The sequence below is a fragment of the Hermetia illucens genome, chromosome 5, assembly GCF_905115235.1.
Source record: "Hermetia illucens chromosome 5, iHerIll2.2.curated.20191125, whole genome shotgun sequence".
Lineage (NCBI taxonomy): Eukaryota > Metazoa > Arthropoda > Insecta > Diptera > Stratiomyidae > Hermetia > Hermetia illucens.
This window is the reverse complement of record NC_051853.1, coordinates 25,767,409-25,789,585: the sequence shown is the minus strand read 5'-3', so window position 1 is coordinate 25,789,585 and position 22,177 is coordinate 25,767,409. Positions and strand designations below refer to the sequence as shown.

Here is a 22,177-nt window from a genome sequence, read left to right as displayed (position 1 = left end):
GGTTAACGGTTTCCGGATAAATTACTAAATGAAGTATGGAGGATTGAAATCAAAGGACGAGAAGCACGGGCGCCTAAAGACTCCTATTTAATTTGAAATGTGATAAGCCTTCATTGCCATAGGCCATAGACGTCTATTGCCAGCAAGCCTGAGTGGTTCCTCATAAGTAAGAAGATGCATTTGATACTTTACATTTATATACTTTTTATTATTTAAATAATAAATTAAACGACTGCTTACATACTTTTCAATAAATAACATTTCGATCATTCCGTACTTTATTTTTTCTTCATACTTTTTGACTTACTTAACTTTTTGTTTCTCATTCAATGGAAAAAAATGTTTATCTGAAAATAGTTGTCTGTGAACTAGATTACTTAGAATTAAAGATAAATAAATGGAAATAAATATTTATACGTTTCCTTTTCAACTCTTCAGGTTGCTTAGAAGTAAAAAGTGATTAAGTGGCGACGAACAATAATAACTCTGAAGAAAGAAAATATAAAAACTAAATAAAAACTAATAATAATGATAATGTTAATAGCAACAAAAGGAAGTAATGCGATAAGGACAGGGAGAGAGTGCTTGGGTAGAGGATAGTCAAAAACTGCACCGTTTTAGCACCAAAATGTTACACCAAAACAAAAAACATTTCATAAACTAAACGAAAAGCAAATTTTGGAAATATTCCAAAAAGTTTGGCTTCTTTGCTACGTGTAAGTTGGATTTTGGCATGTGGAGAGTTGAGTTGGCCTGGCAATGAGTCTTTGAATCTAATTTCGCTTAAAAACTGAAAACACCTGCTTTAGATACCGAATAAAGTCCTACATAAGTTTCGATTTTTTTGACCACAATATCTATTGTCATATCCCAAACAAACCGTCAGAATGGGCGGACATTTCCACCCTCAAGACCAACTTAACTCTACGCTAGCCATTCTGTAATGTAAATATTAGTTTTTCTCTTCTTTCTTCAAATTCATGTAGAATCATAATGTTATTGCATATCGGCCCGAATTAAACAAATTAAATAAATATTGTATATCAGTCATTAAGAAATTGGGGATGTTTTTGGCGTCTCTTTAGCACGCATCTGAATTCTGCCCACGGTCACTGTGATGTCTCTCGTGTGCCTGTAGTTGCTGTCGGGTGTCGCATCCGGAACAAGCGCAAGGTCATCCATGAGGCAAACGTTGTGGCGGGCAGGGGTGTCTGTTTCTCTATAGCTTCCTTCTGGAGCTGATACCGGTACAATAGTGATCCAGCAATTAGGGCTGAAACAATTGTTGCTGAAATTACAACAATGAAAAGTATACTGAAGCCTGGAACGGGCATGCAAATTCCATAAACCACTTCTTCGGTGATACGTCCTTGGAAAACTGTCACCGCTTCTTGCTTCGAGTCCGGACTGAATGCAAGGTCGGCCTCAGATATGACGTCGTATATGCCACTGACTCCAACATCAGCGCTACGAGCTTTCCTGTCCAATACTGTGACTGATCTTCTTCGTCTTTGCGTATGGTTTCCTGATGCTTCTGGGCGGTATACTGGTCGAATTTCTTCTGGACGAGGTTCCAAAGAGCGAGGTCCTGCTACTGGAGGCATTCCAATGCGATTCTGTGCTTCAATAAGGCGAGGACCATGTGGGAATTTATCGTCCTTCTTTTTGAGTTCCAGATACTGTTCCTTCAACATTTCAGGGTCATCAGGCTCGTCATTACCAAACAACGCATCAAGGGATAGTTCATCATCCTCTTCGTGTACTGGTCTTGGTTCCAAATTAACATTCTTATCGTACACATTGGCATTGTTCACCCCATTGGTATTATCCTCTGTAACTGGTTTGATCTGCTTCCTATTATGAATAATATCATCGTAGAACGTATCATGGTCCACCCCTTCATCCGGAGTTTCATGTACAATATCGTTCTCTGAGTTAGCCAAAATAGTATCTTTACGTTCGTGAGCATTCTCATTCAGTTGGCAATGGTCCAGGCAGCCATGACGACAGATTTCAACTTTACATTTTATGTGGACACTCAGAGCATCTGGGAATTTGAATGCATGGAAGAATGCATATGTGATGACTGTGGCACGCTCATCAGGAGCACGTGCCTTCAAGAAACGCGAAATCATTTTTGGCCTCAACACACATCCGAATTCATCAGAAAGTTTTATGATGTGACCAGCTCCGTCTGATGCAGCACAAGATTTCACGCGCATATCGAATTCACCTGAAATAGAAAATTATTAGATAATTATGGCGAAATTTAGTGACTTATTTATTGCGAAGTATTTCATTGGCGTGTGATATTACTGACTAACGAAATGACATTTATGGTGATTATAATTCTCTCAAGCAAATCCTATTTAGTGATTAATAGGTCCCGCCATTTAGATATTATTAAGGACAAGCCCAGAGCCTTGAGTTTCCTCTAGGTTTACGTGAACGTAAAATGCGTGATCTGGGTCTTCGCGGTCTCCATCAAAGTTCGAACAATTGGGTGAATGGTCCAATTTATGCCTATAGAAGTACTGGCAATATCCTCCATGCCCTTTGAGAAAATGGGCAAGATTATAATTAATTTCCCCAAGCTATCTTTTCAGCCACTCCTTGATCTTGGGAATCAGCCTGTGGGCCCATCGGCCTTTTCTCGACTGTTTCCAAAGTTCCTGCCATCTGTTGACAGGTCTCTCCCTTTCGGCGTTCTTCGTGTGCGGTGAAGGAAAAATGGACTTCACATTGTATATTTCCGTCATCTTATCTTCCAAAATGTCGATCGGCATCATTCCCGAGATTCTGAATGTCCCCCCATCTGCCACAGTTCTGTAGGCAGAATACACCCTAAGGGATGCCTTCTTATAGACAGCTTTCGGCCTATAGGCATCGCATGACATGGCAAATGCCTTTCCTTAAATTGTGGATACAAAATCAAGCTCACCACCATGGCAATAAGTAGCCTACAAGTATACCGCGGTCTTCATACTTTCGGCATCATTCTTGCCAAGAGCATACTCACCGTGGATGCCTTGTCACAAGCATAGAGCACGTGTTGTTTAAAGCTTAACTTCATGTCTACCATCATTCCCAAGTGCAAGTAATGATGTGATTGCCAATTCTAATGTCGGCGTGACTTTGGTTCCGGCGTAATGAAGACCGCTTCAGTTTTTTCTACGCTGGTGTCAGCTCAACCATTTTCAACCAAGCCTTAACAGTATTAATTGCTTCGCATGAGATGCTTTGCAGCTACAAGCAGTGCTATATCATCGGCTTAACCCACCACCGTGGCCTCCTCCAGAAGGAAAAGATTAAATACATCATCGTAGACAATGTTCCAGGGTAGTTGGCCTAGTACGGAAATCTGCGGTTCACTGGCGGAGGCAACGTTCTCCTGGGATCCGACATCTGTGTCATACCAGACCCCTCTTTCTCCAAAATAGCTGCCGCCGATTGCAGTCCGGTTGGTGGGAACACAGTCACCTGATCAAATTGAATGTATTTTCAGATGTCCAGGGTCACAATCTACGCAATATTAGCCGATCCTACTCGTTCCCGTAAATCCCATTCTCAACCAAGCCAGTAACCAATTTGACAACATCAGTGGTTAACTTAGCTTTACCAAACCCATACGCCTATCTAAAACACCTCCTTGCCGCTCAACAACTGGGAGCAATCTGTTGGAAATTACCCTCTCTAATATTTTCCTCATAGTGTCTAGAAAATTTATGTGTCAATAAGAGGGTGGCTCACCCGAAGGTTTCCAACTTCTTCCGTTTCCATGCTGCAGGAAATATCCCTTCAGACATATACGCTTTGATGATCGCAGCAAACATATCCAGTCTAATTTTCACGGGAAGCTTAAGGGCCCTAATTGGTATTCCGTTCAAGCTCGGAACTTTGTTATCTTTTTTATTGCCAAACTTAAATAGCTCGTCAGTATTTATTTCATGAATTGCCGTTACATTCAGTGATCTCTAAAAGGAATCAGGACCTCTCCTTTTGGGGGAATAACTCTGGATGGCTTTCAATAAAAGGGTAGAGGACGACCAACCTCTGAATCACCTCATCACGATTTTATAGGCGCTTACACACCTGATTATGTCTGTCTCCGAGCTTCGTAAAGCATTTTTTCTTATTCCGCGGGATGACCAATTTCAGCGTTTGTGGGCTTCTGTATAAGCGAGCTCTTTTTTATTCCTGATCGATCCTATCTACCGCTTCTGCGTCGTTCGTCTGTCTCGGTGTTGGGCTTATCACAGGCTGCCGAGCCCACTATCTACCGATAGCTGGATAATCCAATGGCAAATACGCATCTCCTAGTCATGGACGCATCACTTTCTTTGGCGATCTATTGTGTCAAATGGAGAACTCTCTTAGTCATGGGACCTCCTTTAGTTGGTTACTCTTGTCACACTTCTATAAAGATCTACTCATCCAAAGTTTTTCCGGGAGTGGATATGCTGTTTCCTTGCTCTGTTGCTATACTATGGAACTATACGCAATTGGGTAAAAACCTCGAATGGACTTCGGCGTCTTGCTTTCTTTGCCTTGCTCCTCTGCTCGAGGGGGGACGTCACCAACAAACACTTTTCGACTTCGTTCGATATGTAAGCAACCTGATATCTAACATCTCTACAATTTCAAACAATGTGCGACTGAGGCGTAGCAGCTTCGCCCACACGAAGCCACTGGATAATTGACTCATAATGCATTGTATAACCTTGCGACACGAAGAGCTTGCGATGGAACACAAAAAGGTCAGTAAAAAGAAAGTTATTCGCCGTTTTAGGGACAGGGCGTGTGTTTTGACCTAGCCAAATCATCGAGTTAAAGATTGGTTACAGCCCACGTCGGAAGTAACACAGGAATCCATTTTAGGGCCGGACCTCTGGAACGCTTCCTATGATGGTCTGCTAAGACTCGAAATGCCAGAAGAAGAGTCACGCCTGGTTGGTTATGCAGACGAAGTTATGGCACTTGCTGCCGCCCACTGATGAACACGCGCAAAGCAGACTTGGCATGTTGATGCGACGGGTAAGCGGATGGATGACTGCTCAGGGGTTCAGACTTGCGTTGGAAAAAACCAAAGTAGACATCTTGACCAGAAAGAGAATCCCGGCACTGCATCCCATATCGATCGGTGAGTTGACTGAGTCAAAACAAGCACTTAAATACCTTGGCTTAGTAGTCGATTCGAAGATGAGCTTCTTCGAACAAATCAAAGCATCAGCGTACAGGGCTGCAGCTGAAGTCTCGGCCTTGAGTCGGGTAATGGCGGATGCTGGGGGCCTTATATCTACGAGAAGACGTCTTCTTATGAGAACAAGGCCGTCCCTTCTGCACTGTGGCGTGGAGGAATGGGCTGATGCTCCTGACAAGGACGTGCATCGTAAGCACCTGACTCAAGTGCAGAGATGGGGAGCTTTGCGAGTAACGTCTGCATATCGTACGGTCTCAGAACCGGCCGTGGTGGTGATCGTGGGAGTGATTCCTGTTGCCCTCCTTGCTAAGGAGCGTATAACTATCTACAAGCCCAAAGGCGAAGATTAACAGGTGATTGCACGTAAAGACAGGTGCTTGCACGTAAAGAACGACAACGCACCCTTACCGAACGGCAACTCTCTTGGAAAAATGAGTCAAGGAGCAGATGGACTGCGCGGCGCATCGACAGTTTAGATCCGTGGTTGAACCGAATGCATGGTGAGATTGATTACTCCCTTACACACTTTTTTCTCTTGGGAGGATCCTTACACCGACACAGGTCATAACATTGTCAGAGAGATGCTGAAGAGCGCTGGCAGATTCAGTCATGTTGCGCATTATGTTTGGGCTCTCCTTTTTTCGAAAAAGATTCAGCTCGACCAGCAAAAGGATGGAATGGCAACAGGTTCCCCGAACTAACAGTTCCCTTCTCTTCCTCCCCTCAAAATCGTGAAGGGAATTCCCAGACTGAAAGGCTTCCAAAGCCGGGAGAGTGGGGTAACTAGCCCGAAGTAATATATCAAACGGTTCCGGGCTAGTTCTCTGATGACAGAGAGTTGTTTAGTTAGTAGTCCGAGGGCGATATGTTACAGAAATCCAACACTCTGTACGTAAACGCATTCATCCACCCTATTAAAAAATATATTGCACTGGGCTATATGTTCCATAATAAAACCAGTGCTAAATGAAGGAGCAGTAATGTGATGGCCAAAGGTGGGCCAGAGCCTAGCTGTCAAGAAACTGCCCTCGTTCGTCTACCACTACGTTATAAGTACCATACCAACCAATTCCAAACTTGCCATGGAAACACTGCTAAAATTTTCACTGTTGGACTTCGTAGTGAAAGGAGAAATGAGGCTTGCAGCGCACAGGTTTCAATTGAATGGGGAAGCGATTTTTGTCACTGAAATACTACTTCGATTTCATAATCGAAACCACGATAATTAGGGAGAGTTATTGAAGTAATAACCATCTGAAGAACAGTATACTGTGGCATGCGGGTGGATCTAAGACAGATGATGGGAATGGGTGGGCCACATGGAATGAACTCGTAATCGGACATGGTAGAAGTCTTAGCTCAACAGACCACTCCTTCTGGAGAGAGGAGATTACGATAAACCCGTATGCCAGGAGAACGACCTTAAATTGTTACTGTGTAGTCTGGTTATTTATCGCAGCTGAATTTTCGATATAAAAGGGGTCACCACCAAGTGAGTAGGAAAACAGGAAGCGAGAGGATTTGAGAAAGTATGACTTCGAATAGCACTTGCTAAGGTTTAGTGTTTAGTCATTTATAGAACGCTGGCGAACCAGAGTATTTAACTTCGGCTGAGGAAACACGGAAGGAGGAACTATAAATGAAAAAAGTCATCGGCAAGCAAAGGTCCGTGAAGACAGAGAGAAGGACATTCAAGAATAATACAAAACGATAGGCGAGAGAGAGGCGTGTGATCGAAATGGCGATTTGTAGTAGTCGCTTCTTTTTATGTAATCAAAGACCCGACGTGGATGCGAATTATATAGCTACACCCTTGGCGAACCATCAGTCGTTTTCGTCTTTTTGATGTTTGGTAAGTGAGTAGCAGTAAACTGTCGTTTCACAAAGCTCCTTTGTAAGATTTTGAAAGATCTCTCAAGGATTTTAGAACAGGAAGAGGGGTGGCAAATAAGAACACAATTCTTGATAAGTGAATGATCGTTGCTTTCGTATATACGGATAAGGGCATCTTCCTAAAGGTTAGGAAAATGATAACCTTCGAGGGTTTTACCTATACTTATACAGAAAGGTAGAGAAATTAATTGCCAGGACCGGGACTTTGACATTGGTGCTATTGGACTAAGGAAGCGGTAAGGAGAAGTATTGAGGGAGATGCGAGTACCAAGCCAAGGAGGTGACGTGGACGCTTCTGGATTAACGATGATATGTTGATATGGTACGAACATCATGAACCTGGGAAGGCCGCAAGCCGGTGGCAGAAGGAGGCACTGTGAAGGAAGATAACGCACCATAGAAATGAGGACATGGACGAGGCTGTACCCCTAGGTGCAGTTTTGTCCAGAAAAATCAGACGAAAATGGAGATAAACTAGTACCAACAGTGAGGCCCATACAGGATGCACCAGACTCTTTTGTCAGCGGTAATGTGGTCAAGAAGGTTAAGTCCAATACATCTGTAGTGGGCACCGCTTTATTGTGCCCCAGGGCCGCACCAGGGCCTACATCCACACTATCCGTGGATATTTAGACCAGTGTGCAGGGAGGTGATCAAATTAGCGAGAGAGATGTCAATGAAGCTGATCCGTCCCATAGGAATACGGACATCAAAGCGGGAAGGAAAGGGACCTCTGCGCAAGCTGCAGCCTCAGTTCTGACTGTTGCCGTGGGAGTTTCCTCCAAAGATGCCAAAATGTCAGAGGAACAATTTACAATCCTCCGGGAATACCTATGGAAAAAAAATCAGGAGTCTCGAACGAAACCAAGATTTAACAATCATGGTTTTCGCGATGGGCTTCTCTATTTGGAGTGCACTGATGAGGCTCCAGCAGATAATCCTGGCTTTGAGTTCTGGCGGTCGGCCCAAGTTCGCTATTATGAATACGGAGCTGCGCAGTACAGAACATGCCGGATATTGGATACCGTGTCGCTGAAGAAATGCAGGGGACATCACCAACCCGGAAATGTACTTTGGACACTGGATGGTAAAGTTCATGAAATCCAATGAGGTCAAGTCTACAAACGTGGAGAGTTTCAGCTTGCTATTCGAACTGGGCCGAAAGAGTCTGAATGTGATCAGGAAAAGCCTCCACTTTTTTCTAGATAGATTAAAATTTAATCACATCGGGAAACTGGAGTGCATCATCAAAGAACCGCGTGTGCAGGTGCTATTGGGGCTCTTAAGTCCTGCCCGGCAGATGCTCTCAATGCACTCCTGCATCTCCTCCACTTAGACTTCTGCATTACATAAGTAGTAGCGTGCTGTGTTGCCAGAGTACGTGAGTCCGGATGCTAGACTGCAAATCCCTACGGGCATAGTAGCATCCTTGATGAAGTACTTCGGGTGAAATCTGGGCATTACCCACTGAATACGCTACACGTAAGCTGAACTTCACGAGTTGCAAGGCTATGACACAGTATTCTTCACTGACGGATCAAATATGGTCTGTGGAGTCGGCGCGGGGGTTTTCCCTAATATACACAGCCCTAAGTGCAACGTAGCCAATCTGACCGACAGCCAAGTGGCCATTAAGGCTTTGTACTCAGCAACGATATCCTTCAGGCAGGTGAGGCAGTGCAGAAATGCACTGAACGGTCAGGGCGGCACGCTCAAAGTCACCCTCCCCTGGGTTCCCAGTCATAGGAACATAGAGGGAAATGAGTGGGCTGACGGATTGACCAGGCGGGGCCCTACTCTTGGCAGTCCTTCGGCGAGTACAGTTGATGTCTCGTTTGCGACTGTCAAGGACGCGAATCTCAGATATAACAAAACCCCATCACGTGGGCTCCTGCGCCAGACGTGTGGAAATGCATGCAAGATTACGAAGGTCTGCACATGGCGCCAGGCTTGGCGTACCCTACAATTGGCATTGACGAAGTTAGCAGAAGAGAGGGAAACGCTCAGGCACTTCTTTTGCGATTGCCCAGCTCTAGATAGTCAGGCAATGGACACTGAGTAAACCATTCTTTGAGACCTCAAAGAGATTTCTAACTGCAGGGTGGGAGATTTGCTTTCCTTCGTGAATGCTACGAGTTGGGTCTGAAGATTTGAACCCGCTGGACCCTGCCTCCCTGCTCTCATAACAGCAGACACGCTCTAATGAGTTTGTGACATCAAAACGGCGTACGACAGCGCTAATTGAGCTCCTCGGAGGGGCCACTGATACCTACTTACTCATCCTTTCCGACCTGACTGTACGGCGAATAGTAGAGTTACGGCAATAAATTATTTCCTAATTAAAAATTCCATAAAATCTAATAAATTTTTTGCAACAACGAAATGCTATAAAATGGATTCAACTAAATGTGGTGATGATGATATGTCGATAATAGAATTTTTACTACCAGATTTTATATTCACATTAATGTGAGCTGAAAAAAGATATCTTACCTACAAAAAGTGCCAAAAACCAGAAGATTAATTTAGATAATGTGCAATGCATATGTGACGATCTAAAAGCCCATATAAAACCCCTTCATTGAAATTCACACGGGCAAATTCCCATACAACCCATTGATATTCACTGCAGGCAGCGAGGCACTAACCCATTTCTTATTTATCACCGCTATACCTTCGAATGCGAATACCACTTTTGACATGTGAAGCATGCCAATTTGATTGAAACGGCCATTATAAAAATTTTACAAATTTGCATTTATTCGATCGTCTGAGCAGAGCCCATTATGCAACTCAGGTCTCCATTGGAATGGCGATTGGCCCCAGCCGACAGACGTCCTCAGCAACCTGCATTTCTCCTCGTCAACCGAATCAGACCCAGGTGGTATCAGACCATTGGGTATTCCACGACAAATATGCAAAAAGATTTCTTCACATTTCTTCGTCTTAGAATACGCCGACAGGCTAGGTGACATGTAACTGTGACTAATTCGCATGCACTGAATGCACAAGCCGTGAATCTTTTATCTTCTAACGTATGAATTGATTTAGTAATGTGTGAAATTCAAATTACCCAGGTACGAGCTCAATGCAAATTAAGAGTCCATTATGCGACCCCAATTCATGTCAGCTGAACGCGACTCGGTTTTGTCAGATTTGTAGGTTGAGAAATAGGAACAGCGAATAAATTAGCGTAATCCGCGCTCAGAATTGCCTTATTAGATACGTTCTTTGTCATCTCACTTTGCCTGCCTCATCAGCTGCATTGATAGGTAAAATGATACTTTCTCTTCCCTTAATTACGACAATCGACGTGCACCTCAGGAGTGTTTAGTATCAGTTTCAGAAATTCCTGTAAATCAGATAAACATATGAAATTACCTCGGTAATCGTTAATCGCGACAACGAGCGTCAGAGTTGATCCCAGCGGCACAATTCCACTAACAGGTGGTGCCCATGGCCCTTTGCCGTGTTGAATCTCCATCCAGCAATCGACGTTATCGCCTGCAACAAAGAATTCCGTGTCTTTTCAATATGTCGTTATCGATCAATCAGACAATCTTAAATTAATGATGTGATGGGACATCTGCATTCGAAATCACACGATGACATTCTAATCTGCCTTCGAGATCGAATGGCGTAATTTGCATACCTCTGAAGTCCAGCTGGATGACATCCAGGTCAGCAATGACCATGGGAGGCTTTGAGGCTGTCTTCTCGTAGTCATTGAACCATTCGCAACGGAGCCGTTTTGCCTCATCCCACACTTCCAGTAAATCCTTATCGTATTGTACGACAACCTAAAAATAAAAGAGATCTAAGATTAGATACTTGTATTTGTAATGGCTTGGCAGAATACAAATTGGAGTATCTTTAGATAGTACCGAAAAAAATACCTACAATTTTAATTGGACAATGCATTTCTAGATTTAAGGATCAAGTTATCGGGGTTTTATGCTTGCCTGCCAGAGCTGCTAATAACGAAATTATTTAATAATCCCAGCCACCAAGATATGATCAAAATATTTCAAACTTTCTATTTGGAAAAGATTATCTTTGATGCCTGTCGAATGGAAGGTAATGTTTTACTCTGGTAAATTAAACTCACCTTCGGTTGCACACGTTTTTTAAGAAAGAGGGAAAGAGTCGTTATAAGGCGACTAATAGATCGCTAATAACCGCGTTTGCGCCTTATGTAGGCAGGTTCGAGTTCCTTAGAATTGTCTCCGCTGATCTTTGAGGTTTCTAATTTTTTAATACCTCATCTTTTATTTTCCAGCAAGGGTAAGAAGAAACCCCATATTAACGAAAGCTTTTCATTTAACAATTGAAGTAGAATGTTATGAACCTCTTTATAGCCCTTTTGTGCAGTAGAAATGAATTCAGTGTCGGACTGTTAAGCGATCAAGCAGTGGACTATAGGATAGACTGACGCGAAATACAGCTCCCTGGGAGCCTACCTGTCTCTTTTTGTGAGTGATATGTCCGTTTCGAGGGCAACATGTGGCTTTCCAGGAGCCAAGCTTCCGCTCTATCAGGACCGTTAATGACTGGTGATAGCCACACCCTGTACAAGATGGTTAACAAAGTGCTACGAGTCTAGACTGAGTAGTTGGAAAGCACCTCCCCCGTTCAAGGCGTCATGCTAATCGTGCCCATTGGATAGTTTGCAATCGGGAGCAACTGCCTGTATTTGAAATGAGTCTTACTGATACCTGGTCGCCTCAGTGACTAGGTTTGATCTTACCGGGCTATGGTACGGCGGACACCTCATAACCTTCATACTTGTGGTAATGAAATGAGTATACCAATGTTTTCTTGATTTTCTTCAGCGGGACCCCGTACCGTAAACAAATTGGGCCATCAAGCGGAGACACATCTCCGAAACACTGAGAGCCAAGTGATTACACCCAAAAAGGGGAGAAGTTGGGACATCAACCAGGGGAGCCAAAGTCAACAAAGGTCTACCATGAGGACTACAACCAACAAAAACCACTGCTCAAAAGCAGAGACAAGCAAAACCACATCTGAGGTCAGTACATCAGACGTCAGGAAGGAGACAGGCCTGAGTGGTACTGGGACTAAATAGTAGCTGCATTATCTGAAGGAAGGCTTGGAACCAGAACCAGTCCTTAGGAAGACTTAGGGAAGATCTAAGTCATCATTATCGGAGTCAAGAAAGCGAGGACCAGCGGAGATTAGCCTCCATGAGTGGAACGCTCCCAAGAAACCCAAACGTGAATCCAATTGGAGGGAAATCCTGGATAAGTCAGGGGTGAAAGCGTGAGTAAGGAAGTCGGCCGGTCAAGAGAATTCGACTGGCCACGCTACCAGAAAGATTTCCGGAGCAAATACTCCCTTGTGAGGAGCAGAAAACTATCGAAAACGGTGCCTTCAGGCAGACGTGCAAGGGACGGAACGTAAAGCTTGTGTTCACCGGAATACGCTTTAGACTAGGTCATATACTGGTAAACTGCGTGGCGCAGGACACTGTAGAATGGCTTAGGACTATAATCCTTACCTTATCAGGTTAGGAAGGAGCAGAACAGTCATGTGCTGGGGATGATATACCATGACCACACATGGTGGCAGTGTTATTTCCTAACACAGGAACGCTAGAAACGGAGGATACAGTCCTTCCTTCGCCTTTTTCATAGACAATCAACAAGAAAATGCATCCGTTAATATGCAATCTTCTCCCCTTGTCTTCCATTTTTAAGACCTATTACCTTCTCGAATATGTTTCTCACAATTTCCTTTTTCTGCATTTACATAAATCATTTAAAATTGAAAAAAAAATTAATTATTTCATTGCATTTATCAAAAACCTAGTACCTGTTGCATCTCCCTAAAATTTCAATTTGTATACAATAATAATGCCGAATATTGCATGACCGGTCAAAAGGGAACATCGACATTATAATTAAACTTGACCGGTTCCGATATTTCAGAATGCAGATCTAACGGTTGGTCTGGTTGAGGCGAGTGAGCGGAACCGGCGGCTGACTGATGGGGGGAACAGGTGAGAAACTGGATTAGGGTCGTCTATCTATAAGGGGGTCTCGGACAGCGAAGTGGTGTCGTCGGAAGAAGTGCGTCCGTGTCTGGATGTGAATGAACACATATCCCTTTGTACCATAGTCAAAAGTATCGGATACCGTTGTAGAACCATACAATGAGACATTGTCCGTACGTCAATTTGTGGATAACACAGCCGGGATGAATTGCTTCAATAACGAAGCTCTCTACGACATTTGCTTCAGGACACGGGGTTTGAGGTTAGTGCTTCGAAGCGAACTGGTAGATTGGCACAGACGAGTGCTGGTCTTTGACAGTGAAGTGTGCCTTCAAAGCGAGAAAAATAAATTCGTAAATCGAGAGTTTATGTTGTATAAATGAACGATAATTCTCAGTTCGTTGGGTAGCATTTCGATTTCATTTGATTGCCTGGGATTCGTAAACATCAGATGTGATCCGAGGGAGACCCATTGAAGCTGCGACTTGATGCGTTTGTCTTGACTTCTATTCAGATTTAAGTACAGCTTCATTTTCACTCAAGAATGTGCAGAAGGAAAGTAATGCGTTCGCCTACTGTGCTGTTCCGTGCCCAGAACAACCCGCCCTCGGTTCTGTGCAGGACCAGGACAGATACGTGCTGGACATCCACAAGTAGTGCAATCTGCAAAAAGAAATCACGAAACGGAAAGACCCGCGAGCAAGAGTTTAGTCTCACTAACCCCATGTAACGGTGTTGCTAGCGGAGTTGCTTCACGTCCGCCAAGATCCAGGACCCCCATCCTTTATCCAAAGAAACACTGAAAATTGGGGTTTTAAACGTGATTCGTGCGGGTTTTAATAACCCTTCTTTTCATATGAGGTGGCGGCGAGGAAGACGGGGCAGCAACCTTGTCGTCCGGGTCAAAATCAAGTAGCAGAGGAGAACTTCCACGCTATGGCACCGAGATCCGCTGTACTCACTATGGTTTTCTGGCCGTGATGCAGTAAGCGAATGATCCCAAGGGCTAATCATGAGATTCTGAGCATCGCTCCTATAAACTCAACATCCACGGGCGGGTATCGATCATGTTTAAATTATACAGTTAAAGTCAGTGTTTACCATGGTGTTTGGGCTATGAAATTTACTCACATCACACAGAGCTCTGAGGGAGATCTTTATTTTATTTTATTTTTTTAAATTTCATTCGTGATTCCAATTTTATTTATTATTTTATTTAATAAGCTAATATAATGGCCTGGGAATGTCAAGGAAGGGCGGGAAACTCAGAGGGTGCGCCTCACAAAATATCTAAGACAAGGGAAACGTCGGTCGAAGATGTTATCCGGCGTGCATTCTCCTTTTTGATCACGCCACTCAGGTCCGGAGAATTCTCCACGCCCGAGGTTGACCGGTTTTTATTTATTTTATTTTCAGGTTAGCTCCCATATGTTCACTTCGATAGGTGCATGCTTTAGTTTTTTAAAGGATCCCGTGGGGACCCACGCATTTTTGTGAAAATAGCACGTGAGGGATCTCCCAATTGCTCAGGATGATGAACTTCATACGGAGTAGATGACCGATCCCTGGAGACAATTATCAACTATAGATTTGGAATCATGTGTATGTACACAGGGAATATCCAAGGAAAGATACTTCTGGGGAGACATTGGATAGAAAATCTACCGTCGCTTTTGAAGAATCTCGGTGGTCGTAGGGAGGGAAGCCGGAAAACAGACCTGCCGCCCAGTCAAGAGGAGAAACAGGACGACCTACACCTGGATCTTGTGGGGCTTACTATGGGCACCGATTTGCAAGGAAGCACCATATCGGATGGGGAGGATGATACTTAGACAGTTGAGAAGGGCTCCATATACTAACAAGGTCAATAGCCAGCACTCAGATAGCCCAGATAAATCTCCACCATGCAAGAACTGCATCTGTACTGATTGCAAGGACATACTCCAAGGACAACATTGGAAAGTTCGATCAAAACTCCGTTTCTACCCCCTTACAACGAATTTTGGAGAATCATCCCCAAAAATCCTTTTCCACTTCTTTGCAATCAGTGAACCTTAGCGAATCAATCGCGTCGCGCTATTTTAATAGTCACGGCTAGAAACATAACCACGAAATTTGTCAAGCTTTGATAAGCGGTAAAACGTGCACTTTCCTGCGACATTTCCATCGCGTCGAAAATACTCTAGCAATCTAAATATTTTCCCGATTTTTATTTTGTACCTTTTCGATTTCAATTTCCTAACAATTTTGTTCTTCAATTATAAATAGATCTAGTAAATTTCAAATATAAAATAACATGAATTCTTAACGTATTTGCAAGCATAATTTTCCGGAAAATTGACATTGATGCAATATATCATATATCAGAAGTCGATCTTGGACATGTTTTTCAGTTAGCCCCTGCCCAAAACACCGAAGGTGAAATCAGCTCCAGACAATTATCAGCAATGTCCCAAAACACCCACTAGGTACCGCTATTCAAAATGAATTTCCTAATAAACAGAATGGGCATGGGTATGGCTAGGGCAAATAATTTATAGGGAAAACTGCAACAAAAAAGGTTAATGATCATTTTTGACTATTTGAAAATTTCTCTTTTGCAATTAGATAATGTTTACAAAAAGGTTCCAGGGTTTTCAAAACAGAATTAAACGACTGTTCATAAATTAAGGTTTAAAATGCGTTAATATTTTCGGGGTGGGATTTAAGAACTCGAAAGAAGAATAATGGAGGTCCTTAAGGATGCAGGAGAGGAGGGAGAATGCTGCATATAAGTAGATCTTATTGCTAATTCGTTGCAGGAGTGTGAAACGTATTATTATATAAACGAACTGTTAATATGTAAGAGGCAAAATGGATGTCATTAAATTCTATTCAACACCTTCTGTATTAATTCCAACAACTAATATAAGAAAGTGATTTAGTAATTTTTCGTTTTCTGTTATTAGTATTCCAATGTTTCTCTACAACAGTGAGTTCAATCAACTTTTCCAATAATAATTAAACCCATACTGCAAGAGAAGCTGTTTTTACTTTGCATAATTTTTCATTGCTTGCATTATTCATTAAATAAGCCATCGTATTGACTATTCAATTAAGCGGCAATATTGATTTCAAACCAACTTTTTTGTACGGATAATTTATATTATAGATTATTTGAGCACCTGTGAATTGGGTGAATGCAACAATTATTTAGTGAAGAACTGTGAGATTTTCAACAATTATTCCCGACTTCAGCACTTATTTTACGATATTTTACTTTCTGCTACAATTAAAGGTTTGCCAAAAAATTGGAGAAGTTGCACCGGCACATTAATCATCAAGAAGAAATTATGTATTGATTTGCGATTGTTTGAGTGTTCAGTGATTGTCATTAAAATAATAATAATGACCACAAGTATGAGTCAACTGCTCCCCCTCGGACACCACCTTGTCATGGTGGGGGAGCCTGTAGTAGTTTACTACTACACTAAGGATGTCCAAAAATATGAATATGGAAACGATGGATATAAACTCTCCAAGTGGTAAGAAGTCACAGACTTCGAATCCACCAGCGACCATGAGCAATCATGTCGCGGCCGAGGCGCGGATTTTGGAGGCCTCACCACATTCATATTTGCCTATAGAACAATCTGTAGAAGGCATGCTTTCCGACTCAGTGGAAAGTTTGCATTTAGTGCCTACGGCGAAGTTAGCCAGAAAGGAAAGTACGGAAACTCTCAAATTGGGAGAAACTGGAAATCCGACTACGGCCGGCCCGTCCGCGGTACTACAGCCCAAATCTACCCGCAAGCGGAAGAGAAAGGCCCGGCAGAAGGGAACTTCGGCCACTAAGGAGGGGGGGCTACAGGCTGAATCCTGCCTGTCAGAACCTTCTCCGCCATCCTTACCGGGAAGAGCGGAAGAACGGGAAGCTGGTGACGTGGACGCTACTGGTTCAACGCCAGTATGTGGAAATGGATCCAAGCGGTCCGAACACCGTGAACCTGGAAAGGCCCTAAGCCAACGGCAGAAGAGAGCACTGCGAAGGAAGATGAAGCACCTTGGGAATGAGGACATGGACGTGGCTGTACCACTAGGCGCGGTAACGCCCAGAGAAATCGGACGCAAGGAAGCGGAATCTCCGGCGGAAGGTGGGGATAAACTGGCAACCCCGGTAAGATCCACACTGGACGCACCAGACTCTTCAGTCAGCGGTAATGCGCGCAAGAAGCGTAAGACCAACACATCTGCTGTGGCCGGCGCTTTATTGTGCTCCGCACCAGGGCTTACATCTACGCGTCTCGCGGGGATTAGGACCGGTGTGCCGGGAGGTGATCAAATCAGCGAGAGAGATCTCAATGAAGCTGGTCCCTCCCACAGGACTACGAACACGAAGGCGGGAAGGAAGAGGACGTATGCGCAAGCTGCGGCCTCTGTTCTGACTGCTGCCGTGGGAGTTTCCTCCAAGGATGGCAAAATGTCAGAGGGACAATTTACCATCCTCCAGGAATGCCTGTGGAAGAAAATGATGGAGCCTGGAACGAAGCCACAATTTAACGATCAAGGTTTTCGTGATGGGCTTCTACATTTGGAGTGCGCTGACGAGGCTGCCTTAAAATGGCTCCAGCAGGTAATCCCAAATTTGAGTTCCGGCGGTCGGCCCAAGTTCACTATTGTGAACACTGAGCTACGCAGGACAGAACATGTCGGATGTTGGCTACCGGGCCCTCGAAGGAAGGCAGAGGACATCATCCGCTTGCTGGGTGAACAGAACCCGGGCATGGACTTTGGGCACTGGAGGGTAAAGTTCATGAATGCCAGGAACGACCAATCTACAAACGTGGAGGGCTTCAACTTGGTATTCGAACTGGACCAACAGAGTCTAAATGTGCTCAGGGGAAGTCACCATATGGTGCTCCACTTCTTCCTATATAGACTGAAATTCAGTCATATCAGGAAACTGTAGGGCATCATCTCCATTTTGAGAGCGAAGAACAATGATGGTCTTCGACTCACACAACATAGAGCAAATTGCAGCATCTTCGGTGCGCTCTCCCACAATGGAGACGTGCGCGGAGGATAGGGCATACAGGGGCGGAACCCCCGTATGGGGGCTCCCACCGGGGAAGGGAGTACAGAGTGAATCCTACCTGCTAGTAACTTCTCCTACACCTTCCAAGGAACAGGCGGAAGGAAGGGAAGCCAGAGACGTGAACGAAACTGACTTGATGCCAGTTCGAGTGATCGAATCTATGCAACCCGGACACCGCAAACCAAGTAAGGTGCTAAGTAGAAAACAGACGAATGCTCTGCGGGATGAGGTGAGATCTTTCGTGGATGAGAACATGGGAATTGCGGTACTCCCAAGTACGGCTTTTCTCAGAGAAATCAATCACGAGGGGATCGAGTCTCTGGCGGTACGGTGTGGGGAAAACCCCGTCATACGCGAACTGCCGCATACGGTTCTAACTGTTTTCCATAAGACAATAGACTAAGTTTATGTCGAAAAACATAAAGATTGGTCAAATCAACCTGCAGCATGCCAAAGCTCCCTCCTACCTGTTGGCAGCGAGAATGACAAAGCTACAGGATTTCCCCTATATCTTTCTGGTGCAAGAACCGTGGGTTCGATTTAACTGAATCTGTGGTATTGGATCAGTAAAGGGGGCTAGGATCTTCTACGACGAAAGATCCATAAGACCGAGAGCTTGCGTCCTGATGTCAAGACGGTTAGAGGCAACTATGCTGAGACAATATTGTTCCCAGGACTTAGCTACGGTCATCATACAATACCAGATAAATGGCGAGAGGAAAAACATCATAGTTGCCTCCGCTTATTTACCCTATGATTCTTTGTATCCTCCACCGACGCAAGAACTTAGGGGTCTGGTGGCGTATGCAGAATCAAGTGGTCTCGAACTCTTAATAGGTTGCGATGCGAATGCTCAACATATTTGTTGGGGCAGTAGCAAATGCAATCCAAGAGGAGAGAAGCTATTTGATTTCATCACTTCAGCTGGTCTTATGACTGCAAACGTGGGGTGCGCCCCTACGTTCGTGGGACCGAGAAGAAGCGAAGTAATTGACCTAACAATCTGTACCTCAAAATTGTTAGAGTTGATTACACACTGGCGAGTGCTAGACGAGGTCTCACTGTCAGATCACCGATATCTAGAATTCAATCTGACTATTGCGGGCGAACAGTCTGCAGTACAAAGACGGAACCCTAGGAAAACGGATTGGGCAAAGTTCAATGAACTTCTTGGCAATAAAGTACAGTTCCCTAGGCGACTAAGGACTCCTTTGGTGCTGGAAGATGAATTGAAAACTCTGAACTACACACTTTTAGAGTGTTATGAAGAGGCTTGTCCTATTTCCCGAGGCCAAAGCGTTAAAACAGTTCACACCACTCGGGAGAACGGGTGAGAGAAGTGGTAGGGGGAGAGTTGACGGTTCTTGCAATCCCTTCAACACGCAAGTGTTGCAAGAGGAACTGGAACACTGCGAAAGCGGTTGTTACCCTTGAAAAGGTGAGAGCTGCCATACTGTCCTTTGAAAATTTCAAAGCACCTGGCATGGATGGCATCTATCCGGCAATGCTAAAGGAGGGTATGGAGCATTTAGAGCGATCTCTAAGAAATATCTTTCGAGGATGTCTTGCCCTGTGCTACGTGCCTTCTTCTTGGCAACAGGTTAAAGTAGTTTTCATACCGAAACCTGGGAAAGATTACTATTCTAATCCAAAGAACTTCAGACAGATCAGCTTGACTTCATTCTTGCTGAAAGGTTTGGAGAGACTGGTGGAGCGTCACATTCGTGGAAACGCACTTAGGTCACACCCACTTAGTGAAAACCAACATGCTTACCAACGTGGAAAGTCCTGTGAGTCTGCTCTTCATTCTTTGGTCACAAAGATAGAGGATGCAACTTTGAATGGTGAGTACGCGATGGGGGTGTTCGTGGACATTGAAGGGGCTTTTGACTGTGCGCCTTTTCAAAAACTTTGTGATTCCGCCAGAGCGCATGGTGTTGATGATGCTTTAATTAAGTGGATCCATGCTATGCTAACGCAAAGATTGCTGTGCGCTGAGGTAGGGGCCGATCGCTACCTGACTACGGAGGCAACGAAGGGCTGCCCCCAAGGAGGTGTGCTTTCGCCGCTTCTGTGGAGTATGCTGATCGACTCACTGCTATGCGAACTGCAAAACTTGCCAATACACGCTCAAGCTTATGCTGATGACGTGGCTGTACTTGCTGTTGATCGGGATCTTGGAACGGTGTGTAGGAATATACAGCGTGCCGTTGATTTGATAGACAGCTGGTGCCTTAGACATTGTTTGTCAGTTAATCCAAATAAAACCACAATGGTTTTATTCACAAAAAGGAGAAAACTGGATGGACTTTGCCTCCCTGAGATGAGGGGTACTACCCTTCAACTCTCCGAAGAAGTGAAATACCTGGGGGTTACTCTAGATAAAAAACTTCTTTGGAACAAACATGTAGAGGTAAAGATAAAACGAGCTCTCACAGCTTATGGGCTGTGCAGACGGACCTTTGCCTCGACATGGGGACTCAGGCCTCATGTGGTAATATGGATATACGTTGCTATCATTAGGCCGATGTTCGTATATGCATCCGTGGTGTGGTGGGTTAAGGTGTGACAAAAAGGTTTTCACCGTAAACTAGCCGCACTGCAAAGAACTGTTTGTCTGGGTATCACTGGTGCCATGAGCACGACATCCGGCGCAGCTCTGAATGAACTACTCAATTTGCAGCCCCTGGATATATTTATTCAAAGCACTGCAATGAGAGCAGCTCATAGGCTAATTCGATTAGATCTATGGGAACACAACGGATGTGGGGGGCACAGAGCATTGGAAGAGTTACTGGGAGGACTGAATCCAGTTCTTACAATGCCTTCCGATTCTCGTGTCCCCATACATCTGTTTGGTAGAAGATATGTAGTTACCCTGAAGCATAGAGAGGACTGGGAAGACCCAGAGGAATGCGTGGAGGGATATACGGAAGTCTTCTACACCGATGGCTCAAAAACAGAAGAAGGTTCTGGAGCCGGAGTCTACCTCTCGAATAAAAACGAGAAGTGGGCTTTTCCTTTGGGGCAATATGCGGCAAACTAGGTGATTGATGAGCGGTTGAAGGGCAGGCGCATCGCAATCTGCAGTGACAGTCAAGCTGCACTGAGGGCATTGAGCAGTCCTTTGATCACCTCGAAAATCGTTCAGGAATGCAGAAACCGTTTGAACTCTATGTCTAGATTCAATACGGTGGAACTACTCTGGGTACCTGGTCACTGTGGCATAGAGGGAAATGAAATCTCGGACGCTTTAGCGAAAGAGGGGCCAATCTCCCCTATGCCGGGATCGGAGCCAGCAATTGGGGTATCAGTAGCATTGGCTAAATCTGTTTTCAAAAACTGGGAACAAGTTTCCCATAATGACAGGTGGCAGAGCCTAAATGCTGCTCGACACAACAAACTTTTCCTACCAGAACCCAACATACGTACCACAAAGTTTATCCTGTCGAAAAGCAGGAGGACTTGCAGGTGTATTGTGGGCATTCTGACAGGCCATAATTCACTAGCTGGGCATATGTTCAGAATAGGAATTACCGAAGATGATACGTGTCCCTCCTGTAATGAGGAAGCGGAATCCACGGAGCATATCCTATGTGAATGCCCCGCCTATGGACGCATCAGGCATCAGATCTTTGGTGCCGATGTTCTCCAATTACGACGGGTAGCATCACATCCACTAACGGAAATCCTACGATACGTTAATGAATCTGGAGTATTCCGTTAGACGGGGGAGGCGAGTACAATGGGCCAACACGGCCTGAGTGCTCAGAAGCTGTAGCTTCTCCCCCACCATACACACACACACACATGAGTCAACTGTTCATATTGAAAGAATCTCGGTCATCTTCAAATGAGGGGCATTTCGAAACAATGTAAACAACTTTCAAGTGCCAGGGTCACCGAACGGCTCCATCCCTCGTTTGCTACTAGAAGGGAATTATCCAGCTCCACACATTTTCGAGCCATTATTTTCTTTTGTTATATTTCCACT

General features: G+C 44.4%; 1 protein-coding gene across 7 annotated transcripts in view; it reads right to left on the bottom strand.

The window, feature by feature from the left end:
- Window positions 1–213: 213 nt before the first annotated feature.
- LOC119656966 overlaps window positions 214–22,177 on the bottom strand; it is a 244,069-nt gene continuing 222,105 nt past the window's right edge. For all 7 annotated transcript variants that reach the window (XM_038063688.1, XM_038063686.1, XM_038063685.1 and 4 more), the window contains 3 exons: window positions 10,746–10,893; window positions 10,475–10,597; window positions 214–2,233 (listed from right to left, as the gene is read on the bottom strand). In XM_038063688.1, the coding sequence (XP_037919616.1) occupies window positions 1,110–2,233; window positions 10,475–10,597; window positions 10,746–10,893 (1,395 nt within the window). In that variant the 3' untranslated portion in view covers window positions 214–1,109. The remainder of the gene's footprint in view (window positions 2,234–10,474; window positions 10,598–10,745; window positions 10,894–22,177) is intronic.